Below are 13,559 nucleotides of genomic sequence, written 5' to 3' on the forward strand. Positions count from 1 at the left end.
TTGTTTTTGTGTCTTGACTTAGGTGTTTGTTCTTCCAGATTATGTCATTAAGAGATCCCGCCGCTTTAATTGCTTTTAAGCTTTGTAGTCGTACTTCTTCTTCAACATCTCCGTAACTAGTTATATCTATTCCCAGATATCTAAACCTTGCTTCCTGCTTCATTATCTTCCCATCAATTTTGATTTTACATCGTAGTGGGTGTTTAGATGTTGTCATACATTTGGTTTTTTCTGCTGATATTGTATTTCTTGGCTGTTATATTGAAGATGTGTGTTAATCTTTGGAGTTCGTCTTCTAGCTCGGCGATTTATGCGGCGTCTCTGCATAGCATAATATTTGGATTTCTTTGTTCCCCATTCTGTAGCCATGACCTTTAAGTACTGCTTGTATTATTTCGTCCATTATTATATTAAAGAGAAGTGGGCTTAACGAGTCACCCTGCCTGACTCCGATACACTGTGTTAGTTTTCCATTTACCTTTGCCTGTATTCGATTATGGAAGTAGATGTTTTCGATGGTTTGTATAATTGATGGGTATGTTTCTTTTATACAGTAGGTGTAAGACGTCTTCGACTTGGATGCGAACGAAAGCCTTTGTCAGGTCTATAAAACATAGATATGCTGGTTTATTGTACTCGATGGCCTTTTCTGTGATTTGTCTTAGTACAAATACGGCGTCTACGCAGGATCTTCCGGATCTGAATCCTTGTTGTTCATCTGATAAAGTTGTTAGTTTACATAGTTACAAACAAAAACATAGTTACAAATAAAAATAAGATATCACGGGAGCAATTATTAGTTAACCAAAAACTGGTATCATAAATCACCAACAACTGGTATCACAAATTACCAACTTATGCTACTTGGGTGCGAATTTAAATGGACAGTAGGAATACTCAATGGAAATCAAGATAAGGATCGAGAAGGCAAGATAAACCGTCATCAAAATGAAAAAAAAAATTGAACAGTCACGATATAAAATTAGAAGTAAAAAATCTACACATTCGGTTCTTCTACATGGAGTGGAGTCGTGGACCTTAACTGAAGCATCACTGAAGATACTCAAAGCATTTGAAATGTGGAGCTATAGTTGAGGATTTACTGGCTAGGCAAAGTTGCCAACGAAGAAATAGTCAAGATAGCCAATTTAAGATCAAATAGACGATGACTGACAAATTCAATAATATAATCATTTAAATTAAAATAGTAATCAAACGTCAATGAATATATGAACACAACCTATGTACTTGAAGAATATGAAGAATATTTTTCTTACTAAATAAAACATGGGGAACATATCATTCAGAAAACCACACAATTAAAACTAAGGTTTAAACTATGTTACTGACTATTAAAATGGAACTGCCAATTAGCAATAGACTCCGTTTAATTTACCTGGGTCCTTTAACTTTCACTTTAATATAACTCACTACATCGATCCACTGCTAATGCATTCACCTCCATCCACGATTATCCTACTCTTTTAGCTTCTTCCTCCACGGATCTCTTCCAGTTCTTCCTTTTGCTCTTATTGTCTGCGTCAGCAAGGACCCAAGTCTACAGCAGTTTTCTCAATTGCATCTACAGCTTTCCTCAACATATCCCAATCCATTTTCACTTTTATGTCATAACTTCCCCCAGAAACTTGTTTTGGCCTGTTCTCTTCCACAATTCCTCAGTCGAGATCACATTTGATTACCACACGTTTAAAATTGTTTTTTTACAATAATTATCTTCTTAATATGTATCATTTTTGTTGTGTATTAATAAAACAAGTAGTTGACGAGAACACCATTTAATCAATATTAAATTGAAATCGTACAACTAACAGTAACAACTAAATTTCTAAGTCTACTGGCCGCCATGTCACAACAACCCTTCTTGACCTATTACCAACCTAAGAAATATCTGACACTAGCATGGGTACCAAAATACATAACATTTTCTCCTTTCATAAAAGAATTTATATTCGCATAAAAATCTAAACCTATGTTTACAAACCCAGCCTTTGGGCTACGACTGCTACGTCGTACAAGCACCTCTGGTTGGTTTTGCACAGTAAGACTGTCATTTGCATTTTGGTTACCTATGTCTGTAACTACCGTTTGTGGTACATTATTATCTAATGATGTATTGTACGGTGTGGACCAATAAACCTTTTCCGGTAATACACTTTTATTATTAGTAGCATCATCAGTTATATGTGAATAGGATTTTCTATCTATAAAATTTTCATTGTTCTCAATATATTTCCTTAAACTATTAACATGTTTATATAACTTTTTATCTTCCACCTTAACTAAATATGTCACCGCGCTTATGTTTTCCAAAATTTCTCCAACTGTCCACTTTTCACTACACAATGGGCCTAAATCCCCCACTAACACTTTATCACCAGCCGAAAACAAATGTGCCTTCACATTTGACAATCTTGTTTGACTGTTTTTCTTTGGTTTTAACAAATCTAACCTTGTTTTCGGCTTGACTTTTAAAAATCATTTCGTTTGGGCTAATACCTGAGCTTGTTGGCATACTCCAAACTAACTAAACAAAAAATTTACAAGTTTTTGTTCAACTGACAAAGTTGATTGGCTAGAAACATACTTATCCATCGTCTCTTTGACAATCTCAACATGCCTTTCCGCACTTCCATTGGATTGTGGGTGATAAGCTGGTGCCTTTAAGAGAGTAATACCATTTATGTGACAAAATTTATCAAACTCAAATGAGTTAAAAGGTGGACCACCATCACAGACAATTACATCAGGTAAACCTATAACTGAAAATGTTAGTTTCAACTTTTCATCAGTTTCAGTCAAACTAGTGTCTTTTGACATTATGTGAATGACAGGCCATCTTGATTTACTATCCACTATGAGCAAAAACTTAACTTAATTTTTCATATAAAAATCAATTTGAACACGCGAGAATAAATTTTCAGTCTTAGGCCAAGATATTAAATATTTTTCATGCTATTTTCTATTTACCTGGTAAACATGACATGAATTTACCAGAACCTCAATTTCTGGTTGCAAGTTTGGCCACCAGATAATAGCTCTAGCAAGCATTTTTGTACGCACTATACCTATGTGATCTTCATGAAGATCATGATTCATGAATTCACTGCCAACTTTATTTGGCCAACCTGTTTTGACATAATCTATTACTTTCTTTAGTACTGGATCTTTACTGGACATCTTGGCAATGTCCTTATAATTAATTGGCAATTTATTAACTATTAACCTCACTTGATGAGCTGAATTATCATTGTTACATACCTGGTTTAAAACATACAGATCATTATTTACCTCTTCAAACAGATATGCACTAGATATACTAGAAACTGCCTACAATAGAGAGACGTGGAAGAAGGAAGAGGAGGCCTATGTTCAAAATTGGACAGCAAGGGCTGTATAGATAGATAGATAGATACTAGAAACTATATTATCTTGATTTTGTTCACCAATGTTGGCTAATTTGGACATAGGACACACGTCTTTAACATAGCCAAATCTCTGACAGGAAAAATATCTCCATCTTTTGGCTGGACATTTATCCTTGGCATGCTGACGATTACATTTGTTGCAAACTTCTTCACCTTCACCACTTTTAAAATTGAACGAATTATTACTTTTGTACCCTCTCACTTTTGGCTGATTATGCGTCTTATTATAATTGGTGTTTCTGCCACTATTTACACTAGTTTCTTCAGACAAATTTCTAACTTGTTTTTTAGCCAATTCTGCTGCTTGAGCAGCTTTACAGGCACTTTGAAATGACAATTTTTCATCTGCTAATAGTTTTCTTTGAATATTTTCCAATCTTAACCTACACACAAACCTATCTCGTAATGCTTCATCCAAAAATTGCTTAAAGTTACACGTGCTCGCAAGTCTATGAATTTCAACGATATATTCTTAAACAGACTGATCTATCTTTTGATTGCATTTGTTAAAAATAAATCGTGCATAAATTTCAGATACAGGTGGTGAGTAATGTGCTAATAGAAGCTTTACAACTTTCCTATATGATAGTCACCTGGGCTTTTAGGTGCCGATAAACTTTTCAGTGTCTAATATACATTAGAACCAGCTAGCGTGATAAACATTGAGACTTTTGTTTCTTCCGTTACTTTGTTCACCGCAAAAAGATACTATATTCGTTCCAGGTATATCTCGAATTCTTCAGCTTTCCCGCCGAATGCTTCTATATTGCCGATTAATGCCATTTTCTATAAACTTCCTAATTCACCCCGCACAAAGTATATTATCTTCGTCGCCAGAATGTTGTGTATTAATAAAACAAGTAGTTGACGAGAAATGATATTTGTTGTCATAGGGTTCTAATGGATTTTGAAAGATTTTTTCTGAAAGAATAGGAAAAAATGCTTGGAATCGCTGTTAATTAGGTTTTGTTCCCAAAACTCCAGCTTTTTGATAAATGCTTTTATGATATTTGTTGTCATAGGGTTCTAATGGATTTTGAAATATTTTTTCTGAAAGAATAGGAAAAAATGCTTGGAATCGCTGTTAATTAGGTTTTGTTCCCAAAACTCCAGCTTTTTGATAAATGCTTTTATATCAGAAAGAGAACACTAACAGTAACAACTAAACTTCTAAGTCTACTGGCCGCCATGTCACAACAACCCTTCTTGACCTATTACCAACCTAAAGAATATCTGACACTAGCATGGGTACCAAAATACATCATAATTTTCTAGCATAAATTCCTGGATTCTAAGTTCGGTGTCATTGGAACGTGGATCTTTATTCAGTGTATTACTGTGCTAGCTGTGACTGTTCATCACAATTATCTACATTGTTTAGTAGTATCTATATTTGGCAATATCTTCATTACAAACCAGTTCTCAAATAATTCTGACGTGGCGTCATTATGATAGTCAACACGATAGTCCTTACTGTTTTTGCATGATCAGGCTAAAGCAATGGGATAAAAAAAATTTTGTTCCTGCATGGTTTATTGTAATACGTCTTCCTTTATTTTTAACATACTTCTTTATTTTTAATATATTAATACCATTGAATAATTTCGAAATGGGCCAATAACACCATCTTCGAGAAAGGGTTGCATTTTTTTTTATCAACTATTCCACGAATTTTAAATCAGAATTAGACATTTTTAACACTCAGATAGCGAAATCAGAAAATTAAATGACAGATATTTGATTACTTTATAGGTCTCCCTAGCACCGCACATATAATTGTACAACAGCGTACCAGGGTAAAAATCCAAAATTCACATCGATAATGTTTCTGAATGTAATATATTGTAATAATATATTCCAATATTAAATCGTCGTTTTTTATCTTACTTCAGTCGTCAGAGACGACTTGAGTAACATAAAAAACTGCACTCTTCGCTTTTAAAACCCATTTTAATTTTTGTCGATAGGACAGTGATCAAAAAGATGTCGAATTTTTACCGTCGAGTTGATACAATTTTTTTTTAAATTGATTTCGCGCGCGTAACACTTTTAAAATCGCCGGTCGCTTCAAGCATTGTTTCTGAGAGAACGGTTCAATCTACACAAAAAGTGCCAATGAGCATTATTGTTTAAAATTATCTTAGCTACATTTTTTTTTACTATTTTTCTACAGCGTACAGATTCTTGGTAAATCGATTTTTTCGGTTTCCCCCTGCGAGTGATTTTTTAAGAGAAAGCCCGGGAGTAAGAGTAGTAAGCTTTTTTGCATCTTTTTTGGGGTCCCAAAATTGACATTCTTGGCAAAATTCAGGTTTGTTCGTATAATTTTTAGATGTCAAATCTCTGACGACTGGACGACTGTCACAAAAAAAAATGTATTATACACTGGAAAATATTTTATTTTAGCTCTCGGTTTTTTGACAACTTCTAACTAAAATCTAATAGTTTTTTCCCTTTATATAATATATAACCACCTATAATTCAACTATTTTTTTATTAAACTTAAAATTTCTTAATTGTTTCCATTGAAATTTAGTTTTTTGTTATTATTAGACTAGATAAAATTATAAATATAGCCTTTGTAAACATCTGGTAAACTGTACGACATATTACTTAATAGAATATGACATCCTGTTTAGAAGACATTATAATCCGCAGTGATAAAACGGACTTTGCACTCGTAAAGTGTTAGAAAAGACAGAAAAGCTTATGCGGTTTTGCTTTGTAGTTATTTATGTCAGATAGAGATAGTGTTGTATGCAAAAAATTTATTTTTAAATGTAACAATTCTGTAAATACCTTAGTCACTGTGTCTGTAAGTAAAACATAATAGTAAGCAGAGAAATTACGTTTCCAAAAATCTTTACATCTCTATAAATATTTATTATATTATTATTATATTTGTTTCTTTCTATTGCTTATTTTGTAACCTTATCGTCAATACTTTTATTCGTAGCTTTATTCCTCGTAATACGTTGTAGCTTTTTTCTCATTAATCTGAAGTTTTGCAACACATTTGCTTTATTTGACGTACTTTTATCATATTATCTTCATTGTTACATCTATTTCTAATTTAATAAACTTTTGCACGATTATTATGATATAAACTACAACTAATTTAAAAAAAAATCTGCAATATTTACTTTTTGAGGACATATTCCACCTCACTGTGGCTTCTTTAGATGTTCAGATAAAACTAACTTAAAACTGAATAGTAAGTGTCACTTATAATTTCATGATTGAAACGTTAAAGTGAAAATAGATAAATAAATAAGTATGGTATATGGTATATGGCAATATGTGCATTACCAAGCGAAAAGTTTACATCTTGCTGCATGCCAATCATCTTTATATTTTTGTAATTCAAGTTCTTTGTTTCTCGCTTCACTAAAATCACTGCCAGTTAAAATCTAATCCGTATTAATTAAAATTTGAGTTCCGTTACTGCTCCGTTTTACATAAATTTAAACCAAGAGTCAGTGACTAATATGGTCAAGTTATATTAAAAATTGATTTTTTCTTACTTTTGTTTTAATAAACAGAAATATTATCTTCTCGTATTAAAATGTATTCAATTCGGGAGGGCGACATGCCCTAAAAAACTCATAACAGACATGCTCGTAGTATTATTGTGTTGTATAATGAAATTGGTGGAGTTTTCTTCGGGAAAAGCTCCGGTAAATGGAGCTCCCACCGGCAGAAGGCGAAAAAGATTTATGAGAAGAAGAAAAGGTAAGCTATTTATTACGATCTAATCGAGTTTTTCTTCCAAAGAAATATTACATGTACACAGCAGTTTTTCCTTGTAGCTATCAGTTGATTAATTTTAAATTAGCAAATTACATTCCCTTATAGATAGGCAACAAACAGTACAGACGATGAATCGGTATGAAGTTAAATTAATGGGAGCATTGGAAGCACGTGTTAGTCACTCCTTCCCATCAGAAAGATTTTACGGTGGGTTGCATCTCAACGTTGCCACATCTTCTATTAATTTTTGTTCATTTCTCATAAATTAAAAAGAATAATCCCAAAGGTATAATTTTACTATATATAAGGTTCTTGGGAATGACTACTTATTATTATTATCAAAATTATTAAGACGATTTTTATTACAATGGCATACACTTTTTCAAAAATTGTAAGTTAAAGTTTCAAATAATTATTGACAATATCGGTAATCAGAGGCGAACATCAGGGAAGTATTGCAGCAACTGAAAGGTATTATGACGAAAATATCCCAATTGGAATACAGCAAACAGGCAGATCATTTCTTTACATTGATTGTCCTTTGTGGGTGACATGTACATTTCGACCTATTCTGACTACACATTACTGGTAATAGTGGTCTTTAAAAAAGTGGATACAAACGATGAGTAGATTTTATTGTGAAGAAATCCCAGGAAACATTACCAGGAGTACCAGGGTAGCAGCTATTCAAATAAATGTTCTCACATAATGGTTTGGGGAAGATTCAAGAAACAACAGCTTCATCCCTCCTTCTTGAACAGCCGTTAAAGAGTTACTGGGAATGGGATTTTCACAAAAAAAGATCTGGGTGGGAATTATGGACACTAACTTAATGGGGCCAGTAATATTATTTATTCCAAAGAATTTAAATGGTGAAAATTATTTCCAGTTTTTACAAAACGCATTATCAGAGTTAGTACTTGTAAGGTCGCAATCAATCAAAATATGGGTTCTTTACCTAATGTCAGTAAATTTTCAGCGCATTTCAATAACGAAGTTAGGAAATAGATTTTCGTACATTACCCTATAGGAGGTGTATTCTGTAAAATGTATAAGAGAATATCTTAAAGTACATTCATTAAGAAAATTCCCAACTGTAAACAAACGCACGTGTTGATATTTGCCCTCTCATTCGTCAAGAGGCTATTAAATATAATTTATTGCCTTAAGCTAAACGGATTCTCATTTTACAAGTCCAAACTTGTCAGTCTGTTGAAATTCAAATTGTAGCGTGTTGGTTTTTAAGTTAATATATTGTGTGTTATATGTTATAGTTATTTTTAAGTTATTTACTGGTCGTGTTATTTTGTAGAGTTTAGTTTAAGTGTTTAGTATTAAGTTTTATAGTGTGTAGTGAACTTTTAGTATCCAAAAACAAAGTATTTGTTAATCAAAAGTAAAAATAGCTTGCGGTAATCACTTTAATAAAGGTAAGAGAAACCAATATTTTAATTTATTGATGTTTCGAAAGGTTTTATTTTCTTTTTAGTCCATTTATTCACGGTTTTTGCTTTAAATATTAAAAAACCGCTTGGATTGACATGAAATTTGGTAGTACATAGCTAACGACAAAGAAAAAAAATGATATTGTGCCGATTTGTGCTTTTGCCATGGGGGTGAGTTTCACCCCTTCTCGGGTGTGAAAAAACATGCGTTCAAATAAGTCCAGAATTGAATGAACTGACTAATTCTAAGCAACTTTTATTTTATACAGTTTTTGCACAAATTCAATACTTATCGAGTTATTTTCGAGTGAATATGATGCTTTTTCAATAAAAAAACCAGGTTTTTAGGCGGTTTTCCACAAATAGCACAAAAAGTAAGTATTTTATCAAAAAACATATTCTTATCAAACATATAGCTTATAAAAGAGTTGTAGCTAATTCAAGTAATTCAAGTAATTCATTTCAAATCGAATATTTCAACGAGAAATATCAAAAAAATTAAGCACTTTTCGGGTAAGCCCTCGACAGCGGGGAAAACTCGCTGTCGGGGAAAGTGCTTGTTTTTTTATTCTTTCACGTTGAAATATTCGATTTGGAATTTGACCAATAAGAACCTACTTTTCATTAGCTACAAATGTGCTTCTGGCTTTATACGTACACCATTTTTTTTGCTATTTAATAAGCTATATTTTTGCTACGAGTATTTTTTCGAAATAATACTAAATTTTTGAGTTATTTGCAAAATCCGTCTAAAAACCTTGTTTTTTTGTTGTTGAAAAATGAACATATTCACTCGCAAATAACTCGAAAAGTATTGAGTCAATGAAAAACTGTATAGAACAAAAGTTGCTTAGAATTAGTCAGTTTATCAAATTCCTGACTTATTTTAAAGTATGTTTTTTCACCCCTGAGAATGGGTGAAACTCACCCCTAGGGCAAACACACACATTGGCACAATATAACTTTTTTTATTTAACATGTTAGCTATGTGTATGCCAAATGTCATGTCAATCCAAGCTGTACTTTGGGGAGGTTTAATCGTGAGTGAATGGAATATTTCTGAACTTGAAAAAGTATACAGAATGCAGTTATATAACTTTACCGATATTTTTGATGATGCTGGTTTTATTACAATACATATTATTTTTCCCTAGGCTATTTTGACATTATCTCAATCAACTAAGTACATTAAGTTATTGAAGATAAATAGAATAACAAAAAGTCAAGCACTGATACAGCCGATGAACTCCTTGATATCGAGTTAACCTTCACTCCTAAAAAAAGACCATTAAAGGGACATTTTGACGTTAAAACGAAGGAAATGATTATAAATGTATCTAAAACGGAAATGCAGGAGAACCCTGCAATGTCGAAAAGTGCGTTTTCTATTATAGCAGTAGATAAAACAGGTACTGATATCGTTTCTCCATTATTTATTTTATAGTGCGCAATTTCACTTTATTTAACAGATATTGTTACTTTTTATCTATTGTAGGCGTGTGTTACAGTAGTGTGCGCAATGTGTTTAATGAATATGAAATTACGGGAACATTGTCGATACCAAAATCAGTTGAGCATAGTAAAAGTATTGTTAACTCACTGGTTGAATTTGACAGAGAAGCAATAAGAAGAATAATCCATCAATTCGTTTTTTAAACGAAATACCCACAATAGACAAAGTTCTTGGGTTGTTAATGAAGATCGGATTTTGTCTAACTTCAAAAGAACTACGTTTTTTAAGTTATTGAAAGACATAAATTTTAAGTTTCAACGTCGTCAGCGAAACAGCATTTTGATGGACAGAGACGACATTGTCTTGTGGAGACGAGAATTTCTGATAAAAATTAAGTCCTACAGAAATGGAAACCGCAAAATTTACTACTTAGACGAGACTTGGCTAAACGCTGGTCACCCCAAATCTAAAGTATGGGTCGACAATTCGATCACGTCTTATAAACAAACGTTTTAGATGGACTTTCTACGGGGTTAAAAAATCCTGCATGTAAATGTTTATGTGCTTTTCCACGTTTAAAATAAATAAAGTTAAAATTTAAATTTTAAAATTTAAAGGAAATTTTAAAATAATAAAATTTTCAGGAAAACGAAAAAGACTAATAATCTGTCACATTGGCAGTGAAGATGGGTTTGTTCCAGAAGGGCTGTGGGTGTTTGAATAAAAAAAAAGTGGGGACTACCATGAAGAGATGAACGGGAAATCTTTCAAAAACTGGTTCAAAATTATACTGCCCCGATTTCTTATCATTCCAGAAAATTGGAAAAAATTCCAACTACTGCTTCTAGAAAAGCTGACATCCAAGCGTGGCTGAAATCAAAAAATATAGGGTTTGAGGACTCCATGTTAAAAGTGCAACTGCTGGCTATCGTTAAGGAACATAAGGGACAATATAATAAATATATCATTAATAAGATGGCAAAAAGACAAAACAAAGTAGTATTAAGGCTGCCTCCATAACATTGCTTAATCCGATTGAGCTCATCTGGGCAGAAGTAAACAATTATGTAGCAACCAAAAACACTACTTATAAATTTGCAGATGTAAAAAATATTTTTTATGATGCAATAAATAATATTAGTCCAACTACATGGCAGAAATGTGTGCAACACGTTCAACAAAAAGTCGAGTCCAAAATATGGAAGTTGGACAATATAATATCGAACCCATAGTAATAAATCCAGACGAAGACAGCAGCACATGTAGCTTCTCAGACTTTAAATTTTGCTCACAATGATTAAATTTCAAGAAATTCTTACACTAATAGTTTCAAAAGTAAATATTTCAGCATTTTACTATAGAGATAAAAGTAATACAAAGCCAGTATACAAGCTTCGCTTCAAAAGTGTCAAGTGTCAAAAAGTTTCAGAAACATCATGTTAAAGTAATAATGCTGGAATGCTGCAGTAATAGATTGTAAATATTTAAAAAGCGGAACAGATGAACAAATGAACGCTACAGATTTCGTTTCAAAGACTCTCGTATCATAAGACACCTATGAGTTTATTTTCATTTCAAAATCTAAAACAATTCACGAGATATTGGAACAAACATATTTTCTTAAAATGGGATAGTTAAATGGGTTAAAATGAGTAGATATAATTTAAGTTTGTATCTTCAAAGGGTTCTACATTTTTTTGTGTGGTATTAGGTTTAGAGCTATTTTTGGTCCTAGAAAATACAGTTTAATTTGTGGACTATCTGTTTGTTGGACTTTTTATTTATTTAATTTATCTACTTGCTCTCTGTCTTTATTTTTTACCTATTTTTTGTTATAAATAGGCATTTGTCTTGGGCTGATTCAATACAGCTATGATTCATACACCTGTACGGAAAAAACTCTACACCTGGCAACGCTGTCAGATGCATAGAGAAGTTACAGCACAGACAGAGTAAGATCGTTCGCCCGTATGTACCTCAGTCGTACGTTTTGTCTGCAAAGTGTGAGGGATTATCATCTGTTCGGTTAAATTCGGTTTACTAGTGTATGTGTTATTGTTATTCAAAAATAAAAGAATTTCCTGTTTAAAAAATGTGAACGATTTAAATAATGTGTAGTAATTCGACATTACCCACGGCTGGAAGTGCTTATTGGAATTTAATTACCATGGATTACTGGATTAATGTCTAAAACTTATATGGTAAAACTTTTTTTTGATAAACAGAGGGGTCTTCTAACAAATCGGATTAGATTATACTTAATTCCCAGTGGGGGTTATAGCATTGCAAAAATATGACAACAGCGATAATGTGAAATTGTGTCCAATTTCATCATAGCAATTATAGAATTATTCTAATTGTAGTTACCACATACAATACAATGGAATCAATGTACACAAAAAACTATTTGTGTTCCTGTCTTTGCAATAATTTAAGTATTATATTAAGTAGAACAAAAAGGAACAAAATGGTTTTTGATTTATTTTTATAGGATTTAAGATATAATTTAATTTAAATCAGTAAAAGTAGAACTTTAGCAGAAATTAGCGATTATACAATGTTTTATTATTGACAAATTACGAACAATTGTTCAATCAGTCTAAAATATCACTTAGGGTTAAATCTGTAGGTTCAGTTCCCGCTTAAAAATAGATATATCACGCCAATTTAAATTGAAAAGCCGAAGTTAACTGTTTAAACATTAGAGTCAGTAATAAAAATCAATATATCAAAAATGTCTTGGAGTCTATCAGAAAAGCAAGAATTATCTTTCAAACCAAAAAGTTCCAATAGTCGATAATAGATTTATTAGCTTCTTCGCACCATCAAATATTTTTGCTTGCCGAGCATAGCACAATTATGTAAAATTAGTTAATTATCTATTTATTCGCTCAATCGTTTCTACAATTACAAATTATGACGAAAGTTTGATCTATTTTTATTTTATCGACATCTGTAACATACATTTGTGACTTAGGTGTGGTTTTGGAGTTAGCCAATGCTAATTCATCATTTATTATCATAATTATTGTAATGGGGCGTTATATTTGGGTTTTTACGTCGTGATTTGGAATGTTTCGTCTGCAACTGCGGCAAACTTTATTAAAGTTATTGCGGGATCATACATTGCGGGTTAATACAACCTCCTATCGCCATCCCTATGTCACTGATCACTTATAATGGTTACTGCAGTTGCCAGACGAAACGTCAAGAAAAAACATTCCAGGGTGGGGGACGTATAAACTCTAAATACAATGTGCCATTGTAAAACACCTGCTGAGAAAGCCTACATTTCTTGATGATAGATTTATTCAAATTTCTTTTACAATTTTCATTATATATTTTCAATTTATATTAAGTACATGTTCTAATTACTTTAATGGGAAGAAAAAATTGTGCTAACTTGATTATATTCATATAATCAAGCACAGTTTTCTAAAAATATTTGACACTTTTCATGTTACA

At 32.3% G+C, this 13,559-nt stretch overlaps 1 protein-coding gene across 8 annotated transcripts in view; it reads left to right on the forward strand.

The window, feature by feature from the left end:
- Positions 1–13,559, forward strand: part of LOC140434462 (uncharacterized) — a 271,759-nt gene that overhangs the window by 52,257 nt on the left and 205,943 nt on the right. For 3 of the 8 annotated variants that reach the window (XM_072522748.1, XM_072522749.1, XM_072522751.1), the window contains exons 1-2: positions 6,150–6,261; positions 6,989–7,178. The exons of 1 other annotated variant lie outside the window; for it this stretch is intronic. In XM_072522748.1, the coding sequence (XP_072378849.1) occupies positions 6,181–6,261; positions 6,989–7,178 (271 nt within the window). In that variant the 5' untranslated portion in view covers positions 6,150–6,180. Of the gene's footprint in view, positions 1–6,149; positions 6,262–6,988; positions 7,179–12,043; positions 12,296–13,559 lie in introns of those variants that run through there. 4 more of the 8 variants (XM_072522753.1, XM_072522755.1, XM_072522750.1 and 1 more) reach the window with 3 other exon arrangements.

This window comes from Diabrotica undecimpunctata, chromosome 2, assembly GCF_040954645.1.
Source record: "Diabrotica undecimpunctata isolate CICGRU chromosome 2, icDiaUnde3, whole genome shotgun sequence".
Lineage (NCBI taxonomy): Eukaryota > Metazoa > Arthropoda > Insecta > Coleoptera > Chrysomelidae > Diabrotica > Diabrotica undecimpunctata.